At 32.0% G+C, this 27242-nt stretch overlaps 1 protein-coding gene and 1 long non-coding RNA gene across 2 annotated transcripts in view; one reads left to right on the top strand and one right to left on the bottom strand.

The window, feature by feature from the left end:
• LOC111711579 (formin-binding protein 1-like) overlaps positions 1 to 12034 on the top strand; it is a gene marked incomplete in the record, with an annotated part of 34856 nt that extends 22822 nt beyond the window's left edge. The window contains 9 exon segments of the mRNA XM_023485966.1: positions 1263 to 1346; positions 3350 to 3433; positions 4417 to 4479; positions 4720 to 4805; positions 4884 to 4976; positions 5664 to 5786; positions 8662 to 8737; positions 10560 to 10638; positions 11208 to 12034. Coding sequence (XP_023341734.1) covers positions 1263 to 1346; positions 3350 to 3433; positions 4417 to 4479; positions 4720 to 4805; positions 4884 to 4976; positions 5664 to 5786; positions 8662 to 8737; positions 10560 to 10638; positions 11208 to 11395 — 876 coding nt within the window.
• A 5913-nt stretch (positions 12035 to 17947) lies between these two features.
• Positions 17948 to 21185, bottom strand: LOC111711585 (uncharacterized). Its single transcript, XR_002767286.1, has 4 exons — positions 20514 to 21185; positions 19133 to 19189; positions 18965 to 19040; positions 17948 to 18008 (listed from the first exon to the last, which is right to left on the bottom strand). It is a non-coding gene; the product is annotated as an uncharacterized LOC111711585 (long non-coding RNA).
• Positions 21186 to 27242: the final 6057 nt, after the last annotated feature.

The raw sequence follows: 27242 nt of genomic DNA, 5'->3' as shown, positions 1-27242 counted from the left end.
CATTTTGATGCTTACAAATAATACTTCAACAATATTACTGTCAAATATTTTGAAATTTGTGGATTTGGATCTTTAGCATTAATAGCATGAATTAATTTTAGTTAGTGTTCAGTGTTCATGTAAAATGTTCATGTCAATCTTTGTTTATCCCTTAAAAGTTACTTGAGAATTAGTAGTTTGAGATATTGGAATATAAACTGTGTGTGATGACGTATCATTGCATATGAGAAGGGATGACATGCAAAATTTAAACTTTGGGCTCTATTTAAACCAAGACTTTCTTATAATGTGTTTTTCTGCATTGTAAATTGCATATTAATTATCAATCAATCATTCAATAAATCAGTCAACTTATCACTGTAAGTATCAAACAAACAACAAATCAATCAAGCTGCCATTTAACTTAGCATTGAAATAACCAAACCACTTATTTATCAGTAAACCAATAAAATTAGCTTGTTAATCTAACAACCCATTAATTACCAATTAAATCAAAACCCACTAAAACCCATTAAAAATCCCTGAAAAAAAAAAAAAATAATTCATCCATTAATCAATTGTTTAATTCTCTCATTGATCAGCTAACAAATCAACCAATAATTCTTACAACCAATCTAACGAACAATCAATTAATAATTAATTGAATGTGAATAAATTACCAACTATTCTTAAATCAATTAATCCTCTAATAAATAACTCCCCTGTTTAGGATGTGAATGGACTTTCATCCATCCATCTTTCCATCAATCAATATTCTAATAAATAACTCCCCTATTTATAATGTGAATGAACTATCCTTTATCCATCTTTCCATCAATCACGGTTAAGAATGTCAATAAATTACCATCTCTCCACCTTTCAATAAATCAATCAATCAATCCTCTAATAAAATACCACTCTATTTAGAACTTGAATGAACTATCATCTAGCCATCAATCAACCCTCTAATAAATAACTCCCCTGTTTAGTATGTGATTGGCCTTTCATCCATCCATCTTTCCATCAATCAATCAATCAATCAATCAATCAATCATTATTCTAATGAAATAACCTTCTATTTAGAATGTGAACGGACTTAAATCTATCCATTTATCAATTAGTCCTCTAAAAAATTACTTCCTTATTTAGAATGTGAATGAATTAACATCAATTAATGATTAACTCCCTATTTAGAATGTGAATGAATTACCATCAATCAATCAATCAATCAGTTAAAAAATAACTCCCTTATTTAGAATTTGAATGGACTACCATCTATCCAGGAGGATTTCTCTGAACTGCCACCTAATCAGAGAAGAAAGAAACTAATCAGTAAACTAGACGAACTCACAGCTAAAATATCCCAGGTACAAGGCTAATTGGGGTCGTGTCGGATCAAAAATCCGTACCGTGCAGGTACAAGGCTAGTCGTATCGTGTCGGATCAAGTATCCATACCGTACAGGTACAAGGCTAGTCGTATCATGTCAGATCAAGTATCCATACCGTACAGGTACAAGGCTAGTCGTATCATGTCAGATCAAGTATCCAAGGCTAGTTTTCTCATGTCGGGTCAAGCATCTAGCGTGTACGGTACGAAAAGTGGCAGCTGGAACCTAAACAAATAACTTCTCCAAATGATAAAATTGAATACCTAGAATATACTCAACTTAAATCCTTAGTTTACTGGATAGAATTTGATGTATTTCATGGTTGTATATTTTCTTGAAAACTTATTTCTCCACCCTAGAAGTTTGGTGTTTTTTCAGTCGCTGAATTTATTGAAAAATTTAACTTTATAAGGTAAAATAAGTATAACTTTGGATTGTAAGTATTGAAATGAATGACTAGCTTGATGTACAATTTTTATTATTTCCCCCAGGTCTTCAATAATCATTTCTTAAAGGGGGGAGGGGGGGGGGGGTGCATAAGTTGTATTACTCTCTGAAAAATTTAAACAGTGGTTAAACATAACTTAGAATTGTCGTAGGACGCTGATTTTTTTGCATGCGAACTCACTAATATGTATTGTAACTGCAAAATGCAATTTTAAATACACCCATGATATTTTTATGAGAAATACATTGTCCTCAACCAAATATTGTAAAAAGAGAAAGATATGTCGTCTTCTGGAGATACTAACTCTTGGATCTAGCTTTTTTTCATAGTTTTTGAAAAAATCATAAATACCCTGGAATTTTATCAAATGTCTCATAATGTTTTTTTTTCTGGTTTCAAAACTTCTGGATATGTATAGAATTTAGCTCAGATGCCAATTTAATACATAAAACCAATATGTTATTTGTTAAGGTACAAAAGAGGTTATAACATGTTAATAAGGTTGTGCTACCTTTTTTCGATTCACACTGTCCACTGGCTTTTGATAGCTATTGCAGATCAAAGAAGAATTCAACGTCAGGGTTACCCACAAAACATATGGAGTTTTCTATATTCATAATTTCCTGCAACTACAAATTATATAACTATTTATAACACTGTTATTTTGGTTCGCAGTGTTATGAAGTTTTTGGACAGAAATTTTCTCTTTATCGAGACGGTTCAAGCTAAAGCTCGAGACAAAATATGATCTAAAAACGCGAGAACCTTCGAGATATAGAATAAGTCCCAAAAACTTTGTAGCACGTTGTGCCTGAACAATAGTGTTATATGTAATTTTATGAAACGTTTGTGTACTTCTCTTATTTCAAGGATCATTTCTAGATCAAATAAACTTTGAAACAAAGCAGCAGTCAAAATGTAAAGTTCATTTCAATTTTATTTTTATTTCAATTGAAAAATAAATATTTTGGAAATATCCTGATTTTTTTTGGATAATATCCGGGAACCAATCAAAACTTTATAGCACACGGGCTAGATTGTACAGCTAATTTAACTTTATAGCACGATGATAACTTTATAGCACGTTCATTATGAAATTCACGGTGAAGGGTGGAAGAATGTTAAAGTACACTATAGTTTCATAAACTCCTTTTTTGCATTGCCGAAACATTGAATAAACCATTTAAGACTATATTCTAAGCAGAAACTAATATTTAAAGAGTTTCAAGTCGTCTTTACAGTCTCATTCTGTCTGAGTATTGAGTAACACTGTATCATGTAGTGATTGGTGATTTTATCAAAACAATGAAGACGACTTTTCTATCAAGTTTTGAATTATAGCAGACTTTTTTCAAATTTTAAGTTTATAAGAAAACTAAGAAAAACTGTACAATGGCCGCTTCTCTTTGTTTCCATGTTTATCTATTCAGTTTGAAAGCTGGGTAAAAATCCAAATTCAAATCAAAAGTCGTCTTCATTGTATTGATGTATGTATACGACGACGACTGTTAAGCATTTTTTATTTACTTCAGGAGACAGCAGCGCGGGATGGTTTAATGAAAATGAAAACTGTTTATGAAGCAAATCCTGCGCTGGGGGATCCTATGTCTATACAGGTAATTTTAAAAATAGGCATTTTTTTCTCTTTAAAAATTGACAATTTTTTGTTGTTGTTTCTCTGTCTTTCTACGAGACTGTAAACGTAGTTTTAAGTGACACTCTGTCAAGGTTGGTATGTGCTTTTAAAGGGGTTGTAAAGGAAAAATGAAAGGGGGTATAGGCTGAAATCTGAGAATCTCAGGACTTGAACGATACCTATAAGACAACTATCTGATGTTCCTGTATCAAGAAATTGACATCATAAAAATGTGTCAAAATTATACCAAAACGTATATATGTTAGATCAGGTGACCAGAACTCCCTCCAATGACAGTGCAGTATACTGGTCACGTGATACAGAGCGGAGTCATGTGACAATAATATTGCACTGGCATTGGTTGGAGTTCTGGTGACATGGTCCGGAGTTTTATATCAATTTCTCGATACAGGAACATCAGATAGATGTCTTATATGTATCGTTCAAGTCCTGAGATTCTCAGGGTTCAGCCTATACCCCCTTTCATATTTCCTTTACAGTCCCTTTAACAACGATACACTTAAACGATTTTTGTCTGATGAAAAATGAATGATATATCTCTTGCATTTCCTTTGAAAGTTGGTTAGTTTCAATTGTGGTTCCTCTAAAATTGATTCAAGCATTTATGCTGTAGAAATCATGGCGAAAAATGTCAAAATTAAACACTAGATAAATGTGTGTAAAGGGTAGCTGTGTGAAGCGAGCTTNGGGGGGGGGGGGGGGGGGGGTTAAAAGGTAAGGTTTCAACAATCATGAATGCTAGTTGGAATAAGATTAGACACGCTGAGAGATTTCCCCCAAATTTTATTTAAATATCAAAACTGGGCAACTTTTCCCAAAATAATGATAAAAATCCGAATTTTGAGAATTTTAAGAACATTTTATTGTTGACATTAAACAAAATATATAGCAGTTCAACCTAAACAGTTTTTTATGATATTTTTTATTTTGAATTGTGTTCAGGGACAGCTGACGGAAAACGGGCAAAGATTGGATAAATTAAGATCGGAACTAAGGAAGTTTCAGGTATTGTATTGTAGCAGTTGTAAAGAGGTTAAAATTGAGGAAATGGGGGGGGGTTTACCTGTCAGGAAAATAAAGTGAACCGCAGTAACAGTGTTCTAAATTTTTAAACCTATTTATTACGGTCTGGGGAAGTAAGGGAGATGAAAGCGTCTTACACGGGAATCTTTCTGCTCGTGCTTTTCTTGGGTCTACATGGTCTATTAAGTCGGGTTTATGGTTTATAAATTGAGTTCTGTTCAGGGTTGGTTGGAGGATTGTGAGGGTCGGGCAGCTCCAGGTTCACCGGCCAGCTCTATATCTACACGCAGGAACGGTAACAGTCCCAGGTACACATTTTATTTTGATTTTGATTTTGATTTTGATTTTGATTTTGATTTTGATTTTGATTTTGATTTTGATTTCAGACGAAGCTCTGTTTCTGATGAAGTGGAGTCTCTGTCCAGGTCTGCTAGTGATTCTTCAGTTAATCATAACAAGAACTCCCTCACTAGCCAAGGGTAGGTTGTAATACTATCAAAATTAATCATAAACCATATAAATTGGTTGACAGTGTTTTCACGAGTACCATCATAAAATCGCCATTGTCTCCAATTTGAAGAAGAGAAAAACAATCAAACATGTTTAAACGACACACGCGAGTTTTCTAGATATTAACTCGCGGATTTCTTAAGCAATGAAACTATCACGTTTTCTGGCCAATATTTTTTGGAACGTTCCTTGTTTTCAACCGTTGATCGTACATCCTCTGTAAATAAGATTATATGCAGGATACGGATATATTATTTCTTCTAATGTTTAAATTGTGTTTATTATTAATAGCCTCTACAGGATTTCCACCCTAACCATTTGTAATGTAAAATGTGAATGGACATTTCTCCATTATAAAGTGGAAATTTGTATTCTAATGTAAATCATGTAATACGTGAAGATATCTTTTATTCTTGAGTATTAAGTTGAGAAGAGGTTATTTCTGTCCAATTCTAATCGAAAATATGCTGTTCTCTCATTAATTTGTAAACAGGGTATTATTATCAAATATCAACCAATAATAGGTTTTTCCTTTGATGTTTTTTTAGAAAAATTCACTACTGTAAAAAATATCAGTCCAAAATAATAAGTTATTACGCATGATGAATTTAAAAAGTAAAAAGTGCCCGAGGTTAATAGGAAGATTTCCTGTAAAGGTTGACCGGGTCCACTATGACCTTGACCGGAACGGGTCCTGGTATCACCAAGGTCACATGTCGACTGGTCAGTCCTCTAGCTAAAACTAGATCAACTGAAAACCTATTGGTGGAGGGCCCAAGGTAGCCAGGCATCCATCTTTTTTTTCCACTTATTATTTTTTTTTTTTCGTTAGTGTACATTTTTTCTCTGTGTTTAGAATCATCGGATAAAATTGAGTTTCAATTGCCAAATTATTCTTACTGGCTTCTTAGTGGTTTGTGCAAAGAACCCAGAGCTTGGAACTTTTGTGTTGGATAACCATAATCCTGATCGCTTTATCTCGATATCCATTGTGGGCACTTTTTAATTTGAGAAACGATAAAAAAACTAAATCTTTTCTTCTCTCCATTTTATTTTTTCCTTTCCTGATCAAACCCCTGAATACAATGTGGAATATCAATCATAAAGATTACATTACTCTGCAGATTAACGAAAGATTGATCTCATTATCCACAATACAAAGAGTTGTTAGATTCACTAAATCTGCAAATTTATGGCTACCCCGATCTGAGGCCGAATTTAAAGAATTTGAGCCGCGGCTCAAATTTAACCCGCTGCTCAAATTGGTTCCACTTAAAATCGTAATCAATGTTTCAAGATTTAAGTCGGCACTTAATTAAAACCACTTTTGGGGGGAATTGAGACGTGAGTCAAATTCATTAAATTCGGACTCTGGTTTCCTAAATAATGAGGGTTCTTTTTGTCCTAGAAAAGAGATTTTTGTTTATGGTCTAGATCCCATATAAAATAGGGAAAATTTCTATGTTATATAAAAGGATAATGAAGAAAAAAAATCACTGCAAAAGGATTAATCGAGAAGCTGAAATAAATACAGCGCACAATAATTTAGTCTGTTTTTCAAATTATTAATCGATTTCAGTTTTAAACTTAAATGCAAAAAATTAAGTTTGTATCATTCGGATGTTTTAACTTCTTTTTAAGATTGTGATCTTTAAAAATCATTTTTAAAATTTAATTTCGTTTTTTTTGCTTCAATTAGATTTTGAATTGTTTAAATGTGCATGTCTCTATTTGGTTCCTATAATCCTGAAGTAAAGTAGTTCTTCTAGATTAGTTATTTGTATACAGCTTGTACACTATACAGTGTACACGTGCCATACTGCATAGTGTACACTGTACAGTACAAAGGTACTTTTTCTGGGTGTTCAACACGTCTGGAACACCTAGAAGTTACAAGTGAATTAAAATGGAAATGAGTAATTTTAATGATTTTTACATCACTCTAAAAAGTATTATGTAAGACATTAAATTATTTATGGACTGATTCAATTTGGGTTCATTCATTAGGTGTAAGACTTCGCTATTTGGCTAAGATACTATTAGTAGCAGATTTTATACACTTATGCTATATTTTTTGGCAGATACTATTTTATGGTAGATTTTATTTACTAAGATACTAGTTGTAGCAGATTTTATGGACTAAGAAACTATTTGTAGCAGATTTTATTGACTAAGATACTATTTGTAGCAGATTTTATGGCCTTAGACACAAGTTGTAGCAGATTTTATGGACTAAAGATCTTATTTTAGCAGATTTTATGGCCTTAGATACTACTTGTGGCATTAGTAACGACTATGCTATTTCACTGCTCAGAAAATGGTTGATTAATCACAGTTTTAGAAAGTATTTGTTAGTTTTATAAACCTGCTAACTCCTGCTTGTCCATGTTGCATGCTTTATCCCGCATTTATAAATAACATTTCTTATACATTGTCTCCCGATCCGGATATCCCAAAAATCCAAATCCCAGCCGGCAAAATAGTAACCAAAATATACAATGAAATAATTGTTAATTTTTTTAAAACACAATTATAATTGAATCGTAATTTTTAAAACTTACACGTTCTCTGAATGATAAGTTCTTGGAGTTGGATCCGGACATTTTTAACATAACTGATCCAGAATCCGGATCTGCATTAAAGTGGAATAAATCCAAGGCACTGCCACAAAGAAAGAGGCTATAAGTACGACTGCACAGATTTTTGGGCATTATTTTAAGTTAGTATTTTTTTTTTACAGCTAGGCCTATTTTTCTTGACAAAATTCTTCAAGCTATTTACGATTTATAATGCAGAAGATTAAACTTTCCTTTACATTTTGTTGTTGAAGCCGCATCTGTTGTAGTATGAACATTAATGATGTGGTTGATCATCAGTATATGTATACTTATATTTGTTTAATATTTTTCTTTATATATTTACAATCTTTAAGTCAATAAATAGGTCAATTATTGCCTTTTCCAATCTAATAGGCAATATTTTGGCACTAAAGTTCTTTAAAACTTTTTAGTGCCAAGTTAAATGAACTATTTTAAGTGGAATGTTTAAGTGACCCTCCATACAAAGATGATAGTGTTTGATTCGCAATCATATCCCTGAATCCTTACATTTATTAATCATATGGAAGATATTGTCGGGTTTTTTGGTTTAAACGTTTTTAATTCAGATATTACGTTTATGTTCTCCGGTGCAAGTAAAATCAAAATCACAACTTTGTAGAGAAATTACAATTTAAAATAATAAGTTTTCGAAGTTATAGAAATTGACATCTAATTCATACATGATCATTCGAAGCTTTGTAAATCGGGACTTGTCATCTTTGCACGAAGAAATTACGCTTACAATCCCTTTAAGCCTAGATCAAGGAGTATAAAATAGAAGGGAGATACAACGACGCGGCCCGCCCTACCATATGATTATACGGGCTTTGCAGACGGTACTCCATTTGCATTAGCAATATTTGTCTGATGTACAATTACCGCGTATACAATAACCTATTCTGAATATTTCTTATTCAAATGGAGTACTGTCTGCAAAGAATGTATAACCCTATGGTAGGGTCGGGCCGCGTCAGTTTTATCTCCCTTCTATTTCATACTCCTTGGCCAAGATATAAAGTTGTATTTAACCAACTAAACCTTAGTATTGTTCTAGTAGGAGTTCTCACAGTCCTGAGAGTGGAATTGGTACTTCAGCGCAGAGCTTAGGAAATCAAGATACTGATATTCAGGTACAGTGTGGCCGGCCTTTATATCAATACAATGAATACGACTTTAATATCTAAGTTTTGATTTCTAACAACCTTTTTTCGAATTAGAAGTTTACAAATAAACAATAAGAAGCTGTTAATTGACATCTGATTATATGTAATGTATCCATGCTGTTTAAATTAGTTTAGTGGAATTAAAAATTGAAATCAAAAGTCGTCTTCATAGTATTGATATATGCGACAAGGACTAAAAAATAGCTGACACCGTTTAAAAAAATAGTTGTTAATGTTCTTCAGTTGAGCCCATAAAATTCTCAGAGGGAAACGACTGTTAAATTCAAATTATTATTTTAAATAGTCTTATGAACAGTTAAGACAGCTATGGTGCAGTGATGAACCCATTTCACTTAATAAATCGATTTTAATAATAATAATCACTGTCAATCCTTCAATCTAAGACTTTAGGCTTGATCTCACTTCCGTTTAAGTGCAATTAGGGACTGAGTGTAAATTCAGGGGTGGGAGTCAAGCCTATGACGGTCTGCTATCGACCCTTATGTACACTTTCATATACCTAATGCTCCTGTCGGTATCATTAGTATGTTGATTTTTTCAAGATGGTTTAAAGCTACTCGTTTTTTAACTTTATTTTTAACAACATTATTGTTCATCTTAATTTATTTTAACATTAGTTCGACTTAATTGATCTACGCTTAGCTCAACTGAATTATTAAGTTAACTCTAGCTCTTCAAAGCAGTGCTTAGGATCCATTTAATTTTGATGCGGATCCGGATCCTGGATCCGCACTGGAAAAAAATAGATCCGGATCCGGATCCAGGTCATTTCTTTAAGATTTACTGAATTTTGTTAACCAAAAAAATTTCAAATTTTTTTGATTTATTTTTTCGCTTATTTTTATCCTAAAACTTGATGAACCATTCAGAAATGAGGAAATTTTAATAATCTCGCTTTTTTTTCAAAAGTTCAGATTTGGGTTTTAGGAGTAAAAAAATTTTGTTTGCAGTTTTTGGTTGATATTTTACCCCTTGGATCCAAATCCGTGGATCCGCATATTTTTTGCGGAACTTAATCCAGGAAACCAAAATCTTACGGATCCAACGGATCCGGATCCGGATCCTAAGCACTGCTTCAAAGCGTAAAGTTGTTATTTTAAACAATTAAGTCTTTAATCCGGGAAAATCGTCTGAAGTTTAGCAACCTCTCATTGGCTATAAGCAGACTCTGAAAATTCTGATCCCGCATTTCTTAAGGGAATCATTTTAATTCCTTGATTCACAATCACAAACGATATTATTGTTGGCTGATCCCGCGATAAATAAAATTTGGGAAAATAAATCTCAAGACTAAGCTGTTATTGAGGCTAATTTAAGACTCTAGCTTGGGGATCATGTGCAAATTTCCACAGAGTTGTGGTTTATAAACCGGTCCAATATTGTATTTTATGGTTGGTTGGTTGGAATTGGCGGATTTCGGGATTTGATTAGATTAAGACTTAACAAGATTAATTCTCCACCAAATTGTTGATTTACAAAAGATACTATTCTTTCTGAAAGGGTTTTACAGTGGTAGACTGTTATATCAATACAATAAAGACGACTTTCACTTTTGATTTATATCAAGCTGTTAAACAGCATGGATACACATAAACATAGAAGAAGTCAAGATTCAGCTGAAAAACTGTCAACTAACAAGCTTCTTTTTAATTACTTGTCAACTTGTAATTAGACAAATAAAAAAGTCTTCTTCATTGTAGTGATATAATCGCCTACCACAGTATGCAAAGTTACGAGACCTTTAGTTTCATAACTCCTCTGTATGTAGGATATTGATGATGATGAATTCTATGATGTTGAACCTCTTCCAATCCTTGGCAAGTGCCGAGGTCTTTATACTTTTGAAGGTAAAATAATAATTATTTGTAATTTATCTAAAAACTAAATGCAATTTCAAACTAAAAACAATGAAAAAGAGAGAAAAAAAATTGGATTTTTTCCAATCATCGATTCTGAAGAGAATTTCGACTAAAACTGAATTTACAACAAATATAACTCGTTTTTTTTTTCTTGCTTTTGATTTTTTTTTTGTAAGAACTAACTTAAATCATTTGCACAATTAATTCTTTTTATAAAAGTATTAAATATATTTTGATGGTTTGTTGGTTTTTAATTCCGAAAAAAGGCTAAGCCGATCGGATCCATTTTTTTTGACAACTCACTTAATCCCGGGGAAAGTTTATGGCTGGTCAAAAATTAAAAAAATTTGAATAGAAAAAATGTTGATTTAAAAAATTTGGAGATTCATTAAAAGTTAACAGAATTGTCTGCGACATTGTTAGTTTGACAATCATAACGAAGAAAAGGGGCTTGAAAAACATTATTCAAAAGCTAAAATTACTACTAGAGAAGAAAAGTTTTTTTTGTATTATCTGTAATAATATATTCTAAAAATAATTATTTTTTGTATTTGCAGCGAGCAGTGAGGGTAGTGTAAGTCTGGAGGAGGGTGAGGAGCTGTGGTTGATAGAGACAGATCAGGGTGATGGATGGACCAGGGTGAGACGACTCAACCCAACCTCGGTGGATCCTATGCCGGAGGGATTCGTGCCAACTTCATATCTGGAGATATACGATATGTTTGCTCAACCTCAACCGGTTTAATCCAGTTTAATCCAGTTCTAGCCCAGCCCATGGATAATAGAGTTAAATCCAGCTAAATCCACTAGATGATTCAGTTTAAACCAGATCTTCCGCTGTTTTATTCAGTTTAAACCTTCTACTATTGCTATTTACAGAACTATAACTACTTATGGATAATCCAGTTAAAACCAGATCTAATCCTGGATAATCCAGTTAAGATTTTCTCTTGGATAATCCAGGTTAAGCCAGATCTACTTGTGCATAATCCAGTTCAAACCAGATCTACTCCTGGATAATCCAGTCTTAACCAGATATACTACTGGATAATCCAGTTTAAACCAGATCTACTCTTGGTTAATCCAGTTTAAACCAGATCTACTCCTGATTAAAATAATTGATTAAATTAATCTAACTGAAGTTGATTGAAAAACACAAAATCCAACTTTAAAATAAGTGAAAAAGCATGTTTTGAACAGACGATAAATTGTCTTTCTTTGAAAGTTGTCACTGTGAAAGAACGGGATAAAATCCTTAATATTCTGATTATTAAAACAATTCTGTACAACAGTGTACAATGCACTGTACAGTATGTACATTGTGATGGTATTTTGTACTGTGTATACTGTATACAATCTGAAACAAGTATTTAGTTCCTTTAAACCTCGTCAAGTATTTTTTATGTTATTATATGTGTCTGATTAATGATGCAGCTAACAGGAAGGTTAACATATTTTTTACTTATTTTCCATTAATCTTCTCATAATTGGAAAACACTTCACAGTTGATCTTGAAATTTTCGTTCTTGTCTTTACTGCAAAATCCGCAAGTCACTCGTATTAAGAAACCGCAATCAAAATTTGTCATATATCAAGTTAAAACACAAGGATAATTTTTGAGATTACAATTGAGAATCGTGTTTCGGATAGGTCTCTTGTAGTTATTATAACAGTCCCTTTAGTACATGGTTACCCACAAAGCATGAGACTTCAAGAGACGACTGTACAGAATGTAAAATGTTTATTTTTTATATTTAGGGTTCTCTACGCCTGTAAACTGGTTTCTTTCGTTGCCAAGTCTATAAATAAGTCATTAACAGGCAGTATTTAAAGCAAACAACTTAACTAAATCTTGCAATCTTTATATCATGAGTTTATGTCGTCTTTACAGTCTTATTCTTTGTGGGTAATCCTGTAGATGATGAGGGGGGTTGTGTCAATCATTTTATTAAATAAATCATAATCAACAAAGTTAATGGGGGGGGGGGGGTAAATTAAATATTATATAAATTATTTTAACCTACCTGAAGCTAGATATTACTCTGTATTATGCTCAATTATCTGAGGCATTCTGTTTATTTTAATAAATATTACGTTTAAATGTGAATTCATTGTCAAATGAAGAAATTTTATAAAGTTTAACTTACAACTTTAGAGACTTCAAAAGAATCTTTAAAATGTCGGCTTGACAATTTTTCTATTATATTTAAATCTCGGTAATTGTAAAAATAAACCAATAGCTAAGAAACATGTTTTAAAGAGCTTCATATAATTATTCAATCAAAAAAACTAAATATCTTCAGTATTCCATTATCAAAAGGAGAAGTAAATAACATTTTTTTCCTTTGATCTCTCCACAGTTCTGGGTTAAATCAAATAGATTATAGTACAATAGATGACAACGTATAATTTGTACACTCTCAGTACAGTTGTATTACGTCACAAATGTCAATTTAGTTTTTGTGTATTACAAAATTATTAATAATTGCGATAATTTTAGAATAAAGTGCTTATCTTTCAGTAAAATAAGTGCAATTTTATGTGTTCTTTAGTTTCTATTTTTACCGTTTTATATTCAATCTTTGAAAACATGTCAACTGATGTGAGAAAATTTCGTTTTCTTAGTTATATTTGACACTTATGACGTCGTGTATAATTGGTCCATTTCTCGGTTGCCACCTATTGTACTTGATAATCTATTTGAATTCAACTGTATTAAAATCCAATTTGAGGAAACGGTACAAGATTTATCCATGTATTTTACAAGGTTTATCCATGTACTGTACAAGGGTTATTCCAGTACTAAAGTTATGCGTAAGAAAGCACGATTTTCAAAAAAAAGTTTTCTTCTTTGTTACACCATTACTGATTGAGAATATTAGCAAATAACTATCCAAAAACAAAGGTTTTGAATCGTTTCTTTTGTTTGTTAGGATTACAATTTTGCAAACATATGTACAGTTCAATTGGATGATATATTAACGGTTAAAAACACTAAACAGTACCAACAAAAGGTAAGGTATTCTGAATTATATAATAAATGAATTGGCAAAGAGAAAAGAGTTCAAAGATGCATCCAAGAATGTTAAAAAACCTGGATTATTTCCGCATAGTCGTCCTGTATGGGTAAACCTGTAGAATTGCTTTTTAACACTTATCCCGACTGTTTTTACGAAAGTTTAAAATGAAAATATTACAATAAAGCTTTTCATCAAAGATAAATTATGATTTTAAGCGTGCCAACATAAAACAAATCCTCCCTTCACTTATCCAAGATTGATCAAACTTTGGGAAGAGAAATTTAAAAACAAATTTTGTTATTTTTTTTCATTGAAAATTTTAAAAGGTTGCAAAATATTATATTTAATACTTCTAAAGAACATCATACATCATATTTTTAAAAAGATTTTACAGCCCAAAAAGGAAATGCTAATATCTTTTTTTTTTGTTTCGAAGTTTATTTCTAAAATTAGATTGACGAATGAGTGCGACAAACAAAATGTCAAAGATCAAAGAAAAAATCTAATCTGTCATGTTTCTTGGGAGGGACACCCTGTGCATGAATTTTAGGAAATTGAAGAAAATTAAAATAACATTTTCGGACAAATTTCACGACTCTTTTCTATAATAAATCTGTATTTTAAAAACATCAAAAAGGAAATAAAAGGCGACTAACATTCTCTTTATGTCTTAACTTAAAGTTTACTAATAGAAATAGCATATTAAAGTTTAAAGAAAAGCATTCAGCAAAAATATTTTAATAAATTAACTTAGGGTTTTCTTAAATTGTTGATAACTAATTGAACTAAAACGTAATTTAAATAAAATTTTTAATACTAGTTCGGACTTTTTATTTTTATTTTTATTTTTTGAATATTCCGATTCTGAAATATAACTTTAATTTTATTTTTTAGATTTCAGGAATATGCAACAGTTACATCAGGGTAACCCATATTTAAAAACAGGCTTCATATGTTAATTTTGATAAAATTGAGAAAATCGAGAATCCATAGGATGGCCATTCTAGGTAATTAAACCCGAAATGACTGAAAATGTTTTGGAAACAAAGCCTGTTAAAGGAAAATGTTAAATTCCTTATGAAAAGCAAATGGGTTACATTGGGGTCAGAAGATGGGTCAGTCAGCTAAACAATCCAGAGATGACTTCAAGGATGTACACGGATTGGAAGATTTAAGTCTCAATAACTTTCCAGAAGAAATTCTGCGCCAATGCATTTTTCGTAAAATCTAAAAATGGACTCTGTAAGCGTAATTTCAAATGACCCTCCATTGGTATGTGGCAATGCCAATTCACAACGCTACCCTTCAAAGCTGTCTTATCAAGTACGAATTCACGGGCAGCCATAGTACATTTGAATTTCCGAGCCAGGTCAACCTTTCTGGTTCCGGTTTGTACTGTATCGCCCGGACATTGGGTAAATAAAGCAGACACTCAATAGGACTAGCCAGTGCAACAAGGTTGACGCGGTCAGACTTTAGGTTTAATTTCTGATTTTTTTAAAAGCTTGAAATATTTTAACAAAATAGCTAAACATGATAATATATCAAAATTTTGATAAGATTAAAATAATTAAACACAAAATGCATTGTTTATCAGATTAAAGATTAACTTACAATATTTATTCATTTAATGAACAGATTCACAATACACAGAGTAAATACTTTGTTAGACATTAATATAAAATTAAATATACATGATTTTATAAATAATGTTTTTCTTTTATTAAATATTCTGCAGCATTTTTATTCAGTTTGAGGGATCTAATATTTACCATTGTATGGGGCGATAAAGTGACCCGCTATCAATTTTTTAATTTTCAAACCTATATACTACAGGGCTATAAAGTAATTTAGCCAGCCTGCTATTAAATATTATAAGTAAAATTGATTTTATGTTATAGATATTTAACATTCACTATATCTTTTCTCATTTTAACGCAAAACTTTGAAGAATGAGGAGACCAGAAAGGGTTTATAAGCATTTAAGTTAAACCCGAAATAAGCCATACATCGAAAGAATTCATCAAATGTTGTATTCTCCACTTTCTGATAATGGAATGTTGCAGAAATTTAGTTTTTTAATAAAATGATTATATGGAGTTCTTTTAAACTGTTCCCGCATGTGCATGGCTATTTATTTATTTTCGCATTTACTGAGATTTACGTAAAATAATATTAAACCCATTGAAAAATTGTCAAGACGACATTTGATAAATTCTTTCGATGTATGGCTCATTTAGGATTTAACTGTATGTCCCACGAAACATGACAGTTCAGAGACGACTTTAAGGTCGTGTTTAAACTTTGAAATAATTTTTAGGATTTGTTTGTAAAAGTAAAATTTTTGAATCAATTTTCACAAAACACACCTTGTCTTGGCATTTCAAAAGTGTGGTCTTATTATTTCTAAACCATGTCGTGGTAAACCATGTATATATATTGAACATTACAAAATATGAAATATGTCGTGACTCGTTGAACATTACAAAATATGAAACAGCTGAAAATTACATTTAAGAACGAATTTAGACTACATAAAGACGAATTCAATGTTATAATCTAGAATCATTTGAATAAATTAGCTTTTGATATAAAGAAGTGCGCAAGGCTATCCATAAAAAATGCGACTTTATGACGATATTAAACATGAAGATTCGAACTTTGAAGGTTTACTTTTGTATTCTTCTTGCCTTCAATATTATTTTTCAATGATTATCAAAATAACAGTTTTGTAAACATGCAAGAAATTTTATGAAAATTTCGCACAGGCGATGTTGAAGTCATAATCTTTAGGAGTACCTTTGTAAATTAACTTTACTAGAATTAAAAATGCCGCAAAAGTTCTTAAAATTTCAATGCTTAGAGGACAACAAAAAAATCATCCAGAGACCGAGAATATCCGCCAGATAGATTATTTTAATAAATCTCCACATGATGGATTAATTCAATGAATATCCATCGAATGGAAAAGTTTAATAAATCTCTTCCAGATGGATTAGTTTAATAGATCTCCACCAGATGGATAAGTTCAATATATCTCAACCAGAGGAATCGGTTCAATATATCTCCACCAGATGGATAAGTTCAATATATCTCCACCAGAGGAATCGGTTCAATAATTCTCCCCCAGATGAATTGGTTCAATAATTCTCCGCCAGATGGATTAGTTCAATAATTCTCCACCAGATGGATTAGTTCAATAATTATCCACTAGATGGATTAGTTCAATAAATCTCCACCAGATGGATTGGTTCAATAATTCTCCACCTGATGGATTAGTTCAATAATTCTCCACCAGATGGATTAGTTCAATAATTCTCCACCAGACGGATTAGTTCAATAATTCTCCACCAGATGGATTAAATCAATGATTCTCCACCAGATGGATTAGTTCAATAAATCTCCACCAGATGGATTGGTTCAATAAATCTCCAGCAGATGGATTAGTTCAATAAATCTCCACAAGGTGTAAAAGTTGTTACAAGTGGCTGGTCTTGTCCTGAGTTCCTGATAAACAAATTATATGCTAGAATAAAATAGTTGAATATTTCAAACATTCTTTAAAAATTTATTAATTTGAGCAAAATATCTTTTCCGATTTGTGACTAATAAAATATTAAAACAACATTGCCTATTGTTCCAACTTTTTCAATTTGAAATAAAATATTGTTAATGTAATCAAAAGTATTCTTACCAATCATTCTTTTACAGTAAATAGGGGTTCAAAAATCAATTTCTTGGCCCATAATGCAGTTTCATATTTCATATAATAAAACTAAAAAATATATCCATTTGCGTAGCTCAGTAATACCGAGTATTTAGTTTTTATAAAGAACTCTGGAGACACACAACCACAAGTTTCAATGAAGCACAAAGTGCTTTTGTATCAAATATCCGATCTTGTGGGCGCCATTTTGAATAATTTTCATTTCCAACAAAAGATGTCTCTGCTGTCATTTAATTGCAATGTTGATCAATATGGTGTCTCTTGTTCAGTTCCTCTGAATTGACAGCAATAGCATATATCCCTGTGTGAGTTTGTGAGAATTGTGGAACCGGAACCTGCATCCGGAACTATCCTTAGCATACCTTTGCATTCCTTCCGGAACAATGTTCCAAAACTAGGAAAGTAAAAAATCTACAATCATTCAAATACAATCAAACAAAATGTTGATAAAAAAGCTCCAATAGCATTGGGTTGCAAATACTTGGATATATGTTTACCTGGTAGCAGGGTATCAAACCAGGTACAGTCCCTTTAAAGGATATATGTTTACCTGGGAGCAGGGTATCAAACCAGACTGGGAAAATAAAGGAGTGGTACCCACAGTCCTTTATCTAAACACATTCAATTCAAACAAGAATATTGTTAAAGGGACTGTAAGCGTAATTTCAAGTGACCCTCCATGCAATGATGGCATTGTCTGATTCCCAAAGGCACCCTTAAAAGCGAATCAAGTATGAATTGGATATCAAAGTTTATAATTTTGAAAATGATTATTTTTTATTGTGGTTTCTCTACCAAAGTTATCAGAACTGAAAACTCCATTATTATTGATTAGAAAAAGGTTTCCAGGGTACCGTTGTGAATCGGGCATTGCTATCTTTTCATGGAGGGTCACTTACAATTTACGCTTTCAGTCCCTTTAACTTTCAATAGAAATTATAAGCGATTCATAATATTTTCTCCATTATAGAGTAGAAATTTAGGAAAGGAAGAGATAAATAATATGTTCCCTATGATAAAGTAGAAAAGAAAGCGATTTATAATATGTTCCCCATGATAAAGTAGAAAAGGAAGCGATTAATAGTGTGTTCCCCATGATAAAGAAGCGATTAATAATATGTTCCCTATGATAAAGTAGAAAAGGAAGCGATTAATAGTATGTTCCCCATGATAAAGTAGAAAAGGAAGCGATTAATAATATGTTCCCCATGATAAAGTAGAAAAGGAAGACGATCTGAAGTAAATCTACGTGTGTTTCATTGACGAAAGAGAAAGAAAGGTCGTCGTCTCAATATTAGAATATTATGTGATATCACAATGCAAGTTTGTTGTAACTCTCTTCAAATAATATTGTTGATCCATAAATTATTTGTCTTTCGTATTCACTTTATTTTAGGAATCTCTGTGTTCCAATATTTTTAGGAGATATTTCACTTTATTTAGGAGACCACTGTATTTCACTTTATTTAGGAGATTACTGTATTTCACTTTATTTAGGAGACCACTGTATTTCACTTTATTTAGGAGTTTACTGTATTTCACTTTATTTAGGAGACCACTGTATTACCTTTCCATAGTTAATCATCTCATACATGTCTATGATAAGTCGAGGGGTGTGAAGCACAATAAAAGAGCTCACAACGCTGAAAAAACACTAATTCATTTTTTGTGAATTTAAAAAAAGGAAATTACATGGTTTTTCAAAAAAAGTTGAATTATCCCTTTAAAAATGTACCTGAGAAGAACAAAATACAAATTCTTCTCCTTCTTCAAATTCTGCTGACATCCAAACCTAACATTTTTTTATTTAAAATTTTTTTCTTGTTATTTTTATTTATGTTGTGTAACTAGTATGAGTTGATATAGCTCGGAATAAGGATAGTTACATTCATGTAACACCTTCTGTTCTAATACGGACCCAGAGCTAAGTTCAGATTGGATAGTTACATTGATGTAACCCCTTCAGTCCTCATACGGACACGGAGCTAAGTTCAGATTGAAAGTATTCCGGCCTATAAGCATGGCAGTTTATTAGCTCTTTGTATATAGCTATAGGTCGGTCAGAAAGTAGGACGGATAATAACCGCCTCTTGTATAGTGTATTCAGATATTTTATCATTTAAAAGATGCCATCCTAGGGAATATGTGATTCAAACACGCGGAAAATCCAAGCAACCGTTGACTCCGAGTTCTATTTAAACTCAGGCCATTAGGCTTGATCTACAGGGCATGAGGAATAAGATTTGCCAGGCTAGAGTCGAAATTGAGTTAGTCGTTTATGAAGAGTTGAAGGAGGAAGATTGATTACGCCATATGAGGCGGAAGAAAGGCGGAGAGTCCGTCCGAGTTCTGACTTTATTCCAATTAGTGTAGTATCAAAAATTATCTGTCTTTTTTACGTTGTAAATGCATTTTTTTCCTGTGTTCTGTATACTTATTCATGTCAGTTCAGGTTTTGATATTCCTGTGTTCTGTATACTTATTCATGTCAGTTCAGGTTTTAATATTCCTGTGTTCTGTAGACTTATTCATGTTAGTTCAAGTTTTAATATTCCTGTGTTCTGTAGACTTATTCATGTTAGTTCAGGTTTTAATATTCCTGTGTTCTGTAGACTTATTCATGTCCGTTCAGGTTTTAATATTAGACTTATTCATGTCCGTTCAGGTTTTAATATTCCTGTGTTCTGTAGACTTATTCATGTCAGTTCAGGTTTTAATATTCCTGTGTTCTGTAGACTTATTCATGTCAGTTCAGGTTTTAATATTCCTGTGTTCTGTAGACTTAATCATGTTAGTTCAGGTTTTAATATTCCTGTGTTCTGTAGACTTATTCATGTCAGTTCAGGTTTTAATATTCCTGTGTTCTGTAGACTTATTCATGTTAGTTCAGGTTTTAATATTCCTGTGTTCTGTAGACTTATTCATGTTAGTTCAGGTTTTAATATTCCTGTGTTCTGTAGACTTATTCACGCCAGTTCAGGTTTTGATATTCCTGTGTTCTGTAGACTTATTCATGTCAGTTCAGGTTTAAATATTCCTGTGTTCTGTAGACTTATTCATGTCCGTTCAGGTTTAAATATTCCTTCAATTTTAAATTGTGACAGCTGTTTTCCTACCTCTGTACAGTAACTCGTCTCAGATCAATTATTATCCTAAAAAAACAAATGATGAATAAAACGATGCATGAAACGTGCTGGGTCGACTACACTGGGTGGTCCAGACTGGACTGTACGACTGAATGCATGTACAGTTCATAATTTACCGGCTCCGATCATGCAATTTAGAGTCGGGTGGGACAAAAAACCCACAAATGCGCAGTTTTTAAATGAACATCTCTATTTCGATGAAATTTTATTTTATTCTAATCCTTTTGAAAGAAGGGATAAGTAATAATTAGTTTTTGAGAAAAAATTCGTACATTTCTTTGCTTTTAAAATACAGTTGCTTCTTTCTGGAAAATGTACCTAAAGTTAAGTGAATGTACCTGAATTTGAGTAAAAGTTATTTAATTTGAGTACCAAAAGTTGAGAGAAAGTACCTAAATCTAATAAATGTACCTAAATATGAGCAAAAGTACCTACACTTGAGTAAAAGTACCTGCACTTGAGTATAAGTACCTGAAATTAAGTAAGAATACCTGCAATTGAGTAGAAGTACCTGAATTTAAGTAAAAGTACCTGAATATAAGTAAAAGTACCTAAATTTGAGTAAAGGTACCTGAATTTTAGTAAAAGTACTTGAATTTGAGTAAAAATACCCGAAATCAATAAAAATTCCTGAATTTGAGAAAAAATACTCGAAATTAAGTAAAAGTACCCGAAATTATGTAAAAGTACCTGAATTTGAGTAACATTACCTGAATTTGACCAAAAAAATCTGAATTTGAGTATAAGTACCTGAATTTGAGTAAAATATCCGAAATTAAGTAAGATTACATGAATTTGAGTAAAATATCCGAAATTAAGTAAGATTACATGAATTTGAGTAAAAAATCCGAAATTAAGTAAGATTACATGAATTTGAGTAAAAACAACCAAAATTAANAGTATCATTGTCACGTGATACTGACGCAAATCACGTGACCAGTATACTGCACTGCCATTGGCTGAAGCCCTGGTAACGTAAAGCGGACTATAAGGACTATATATATTTTGGCTTTAACAAGAACTGATTTCGAGAGACCCTCTGCACTTAAAAGATGGCAGTGCCCGGTTAACAATGTACGCTTAAAAGCTTTGTCCGATCAAGTATAAATCAGATATCCATATTTTTGTTTATTTAAATTATTATTTTCTTTTGTGTTTTCACTAGAATTGCGCATTTCTTGCTAATAAGAATAAATATAGAAATTGGTCTAAATTGATTTAAACTGACTTAATGCAATTTAGATCGGATTAACTATGTTTAAATAGGCATGATCAGAGATGGGAACTTTTGAATGGGATATCCTTTTATCCTGATCGGATAATTAATTTGGAGATTAAAAATGAGTGGACAACAAGCAATATTTAATCTGCATATTAAGAAAAAGAGTGGATTAAGCCTTAATCCCGATACCCACCATTCTAAAGTTTTCAGCTCTGGTTAAAACTTGCTGAATATGGAGTTTTTTTTGCTTTATTTGTTTAAATTGGGTTAATCATGGTTCGATTTTGCTTAATCTATTTTAAATCAACTTAATCTGGTTTGAACTGGCTTAATCTGGTTTCCTGTGCTTGTGTATCACCACTACGTACTCAAAAGTTATAGTCTTAGTTGCCTCGTCTTAAAAAAAATATTATGATCAAAATCAATATTTTTACTTTTTAAAATTTTCTTTTTTAAGCTTCTTACCTGTACTGTTCTCTAGTGTTAAAGATGTCTCAAAAAACCTGCGTTTTTACAGAATTTGGTTTTTATATCAATTTATAACATTTGGAAGTTTAAAAAGAAAAAATTAATGCTATCAAATCGGAAATTCTTTGCTATAAATTTAAAATAGATCATTCATTTTAAAGAAAGCATCATTGTAGTTTTAATAAGAGATGTTTTTTAATTATAAAACCTTCCTTGGCATGCTGGTACCCAACGCCATTATGGAAACCGGTAAAACATAGTGCCATGGCTTTCTACAAACCAAACCAAATCTTTTGTCAATCAATCAATCGTTCAATCAAATCAGAATTAAGTACTTCAATGTTCAAAACATGAATTTCTTTAACTAAATTACTTTAAAACTACTTAAAGGGACTGTAGGAATAATTTCAGGTAACCCTTCATAAGAAAGATGGCGATGCCCGATTCACAATGATATCATTGTAAAAAGCTTTTTCAGAAAAAGTATAAATATAGTTATCCATGTTTTTGATTCTTTTGACTGTTTATTCACAATTGCGAATTCTCTGCAAAAGTGGATTTCACCCTGCTTAAAAAAAGCAGAAGAGAAATTTACAGAAACACTTTTCGTATATCTTACACATTTTTGATCAGATTAAGGTTTCAAGGTACCGTAGTAAATCGGGCAGTATCATCCTTGCATGAAGGGTCACTCGGCATTACGCTTACAGTCTCTTTAAAATCACTCTTTAATATGTTTTTCAGATTATAAAGAATTGTTGGTTTCCTTCGGTAAGCTGGGAAGTCCATTGGATGGCAGATACCTAAAAATATGTTTCATTCACAAAAAAGATGAAGAATGACTGCTGACGGTAATATTACATCGTCTATACGCAACATCCCCCCTACTGAACTTCCGACCTACTGCAATATTGGACCTACGCCAGCTGTTTATTTTTGTATTATTTGAGGGTTTGGTTAAATTAAGACAATTTTTGGGCACGAGTGCTGCGGCAAGGATAGGTTAGGGGCCAAGCGATGCGGCTAGGAAAGACTAGGGGGCAGAGCGCTGAGACCACAAGTCCTTCTAGCAGCTGTTAAACCACGTGCTAGAAGGTCGGATTTGGCGTAGGTCAGAATTGGAGTATAGCGGATTTGCGTAGGTCAAAAGATACACCATCCTGCTGACAGGTCGTTCTCTTAAAATCGTTGATAAAATATGGTTCGATAAATTTAATGTAAATCAGATAGATAGACTGACGTAACTGGAATTAGGTTAGCGTCAAATATTGTTTTGATAGAAATATAAAACATTGAGCTATTGAGCAATAGCTACAGTGTGTCCCACGAAACATGACAGTAGCAAGACGAATTGAAGTCGTCTTTGATATTTAAAATAATTTGCGGCATTTATTCATAACCCTAAGTTAAAAATCAGAAAACAACTTGGCATTTTCAAAATGTGGTTTGCCTTTTTGTACTTGTACTTCGGAAATTTCGATTTAATTTAATTAAAGTGAAAAATAAAAAAATGCTTGTGTATTGTTAATCTTAAACACTTGATGTCCAATGTGGACCGTTTCAGATTTGAGGTCAATTATTGATCCCTCAATTAAACTTATGACGGAATATCGCAGAGATTAATGTGCTATAACGGCTATTCAGGTAAATATATAATTGTGAAAAATATTTAATCATGAAAAAATGTGCCAGTTGAGAATTGAGCAGAGTAGGAAAATAGTATCTTTGGAAAATGAAAAAGATGAATGGATGAATAGGTGAATGAATAAGTAAAATTATGAATGAATGGATGAATAGGTGATTGAATGAGTATAATCATGAATGAATGGGTGAATAGGTGATTGAATGAGTATAATTATGAATGAATGGGTGAATGGGTGATTGAATGAGTATAATTATGAATGAATGGCTGAATAGGTGATTAGGTGAGTATAATTATGAATGAATGAATATATGAATGACTAACCGAATGAATAGATAAATAGGCGAATGACAAGATGAAAGGATGAATAAATGGATGAATGGATGGATGTAAGGTTAGGAAAATATTATTCTTGAGGTTCAAATGAAACCATTATTTTTCTGAGAATCCTAATAAATAACAATGACTGAGCTAAATCTCAAGTTTCAAGGGTTAATCTGGATCCCACATCATCCATATTAATCTACCTAACGCGTAGTTCTCAGTGTTTTAAAATAGAAATGCGTAGTAATTAATCTTTATTTTTCTATGTCTATTACGTAATTGATTATATGACAACATTGGTGCAGGTGAGAGGGGGGAATGATTGTCTCTGCTTTTTACAGCTGACAAAACGATATTTCTAGTTTATCCACAGCTGGAAACTTTAGAATGGTGGATATCAAGATTAATGCTTAAACTCCTGGTTTTACTAAACCCAAGATTATTCTAAAACGCATTCGATATCCAAGAAAGAAGTTAAAAATCTAACCAATCAGCGTGTCATGTTAAGATGTACTCTTCAACTTTTGAAAAAACACGGTTTTGATTTCTGGTGTTGATGGTGTCATATGAATTGAACTAAACATCGATTAAACGAACATAAGTTTTGGATTAATTAATGTTTATTAAGACTATAAATGTTCAAAATGTGATAAAATATGTTTTTTAATAATTTCATATTAACATGATTAAATTTATATTTGTTTAAATGCTCTAAAAGCCGGCTTGCGAACAGCTGACTTTAATTTAATCGTATATTAGTTCAATCGATATAGCATTATATCTGTAATGCTTATCAAACGTAACTTTTATACAATAGAAATATCCAAAAAGAGGATTAAGAAGAAAATCGAAAGTGTGTACGTTGGATAATCGGATTAAGCGAACGTGATTAAGGATATCTCATTCTAAAGTTTTCAGCTCAGCGAGTATCTGACCTTACTATGAAAGTGCTGATCAATTTTTAAATTAAAAAACGACAATATCTCCCTCAATGAAAAAGGGGTTAAAGGGTGCAGCTGTAAATTAGGCATTTAAATGCAGGGTTTCTTGAAGCTATTTTAAAGGGACTTTACGCGAAATTACGTTTACAGTCTCTACAATTTAAACAAATGTATACCTAGATATCGCTCCACGGTGATCGCTAGAGTAGAAAATATGGTTCCGGCCATTCCGATCTCCCTGCAAGCAAATATAAAAATTCAATTTTTTTCTCAATTTTTTGGGGTGGGGGCCTTTATAACATCTCATTTCAAAGCTTGGAACTCTTGCAGTGTGGATAATGCCAAAACCAATCCAGCATTGATAATTGTATCAACAAAATTGTGCACGTGCATTTATACAATTTGGGTATTTTGACAAAGCAGAAATCATAATTGCAAATTTATTTTCATTTAATATGAAAATATTATTGAAAAGATATCCTATATTTTTTTTAGAAAATCAGAGAAACAACTTAAGTTTAAAGCACAGTGCTAGAAAATATACTTCTTATTTGACATGAAATCACGATGATTAGTTTATAGCATTGCTCTCATGAAATTGAGCATGAAGTGAACTTAAAGATTAAGTACACAAAAATGTTATAAAAACTGACCTGTTCGCTTGATATAAAATTTACTTACGTGAATGGATGGGAAAGATATGGAAAAGTAACGGTTAAAAATACGTTTTCCAAATTGTGTAACCTGAAAAAAAACCTAATTTAAAAATATTTTTTTTTGATTTTTACAAAAAAAACTCAGCTAAATAAATAAATGATTAATGTATGATTTTGAACAGATGTGGTCGGTCTTTATTTCAATTCAACGAAGACGACTTTTAGAGTTAAGTTTTGATTTCTAACAAGATTTTTTAAAATTTACAAGTTATAGTTTATATCCATGCTGTTTGAAATCTTGGTAGAAATCAAAATTTAAATCGAAAGTCGTCTTCATTGTATTGATATTAAACGGAGAAGACTGAATGAAAAGCGAAACTTTAAATTTTGATATTGGGTTAAAAAAAACCGCTGTCCTAAGTTGTCAAGCTAATTTAAGATATCTAAAAAAGGCAAGAATATATGAATAAATTAAATGATTAAATTCAAAATAAATTTTGTCTGTTCAAATCAAATAATCTCTTTGTCACACATATTGATCTCGATATCACAAAAGAAGCAGTTCAACGTTTCGTAACTTATTCGACAAACTTTCATTCGTTCGAAATTAATTAATGACGAACAACAGTTAAACTATATACGGCGCAGTCAAAATTAGATGTTTAAGCCTTAAGGAGGACATTTTTTAAATCCTTAAAAAATAGAGGTATAATGAGCAAGTTACTTTTGTAGAGAAACCACAATTGAATCTAACCAGTTTTCAAATTTATAAACATTGATATCTAATTCATACTTTATCGGACAAAGTTTTTCAGGGTATAACCGGCGAATCAGACGTTGCCATGCTTTTCTTAAAGGTTTGCCTACAGTCCCTTTAAAAATGCGGGAAAATTGAATGAATGTATACTTACGTCCCGACATATTTAACTGTAGCGAAGAGGAGGAATATCGTATCGAAGACTGCTAGACTGATCAGCAGACGGTGGAAACAGTCGTTCAGACGGGGTCTACAATCATTATATAATTAATTAATGAAATAATTCTTAAATTTGGTTTAACAGTTTTCGAGAGAGGTTTAAAATAGACATTCCACAGCAATATGAGCTATCTTGAATATTATATAATATTATATTTTTGTACAGAACAAGAGAAATGATATTTTTAAACCATTTATTGTGTATAATGTAATCATTTTCATAATCAAAAGTCTATTAAATGCAAAAGTTACTGAGATTGTTATACTTATGCCAGGAACGGCCCCACGGCCCACCTTATTTGACTTGAACATAAGAGGTTTATGGTGTAAACTCAATATTGCTCTATAGCGCTGAAAAACGGGGTAAAAACATCAACTTACTTTTGAACAAGTTGGGGCAGGGGTAGATACAGGGGGGGCAGCAGGACCTTCGCACCCCCCTAAGATTTCAGAATAGCTTCTCAATAGCA

This window comes from Eurytemora carolleeae, unplaced genomic scaffold (assembly GCF_000591075.1).
Source record: "Eurytemora carolleeae unplaced genomic scaffold, Eaff_2.0 scaffold1089, whole genome shotgun sequence".
In the NCBI taxonomy this organism is placed as follows: Eukaryota; Metazoa; Arthropoda; class Copepoda; order Calanoida; family Temoridae; genus Eurytemora; species Eurytemora carolleeae.
This window is presented reverse-complemented; position numbering and strand designations above follow the sequence as displayed.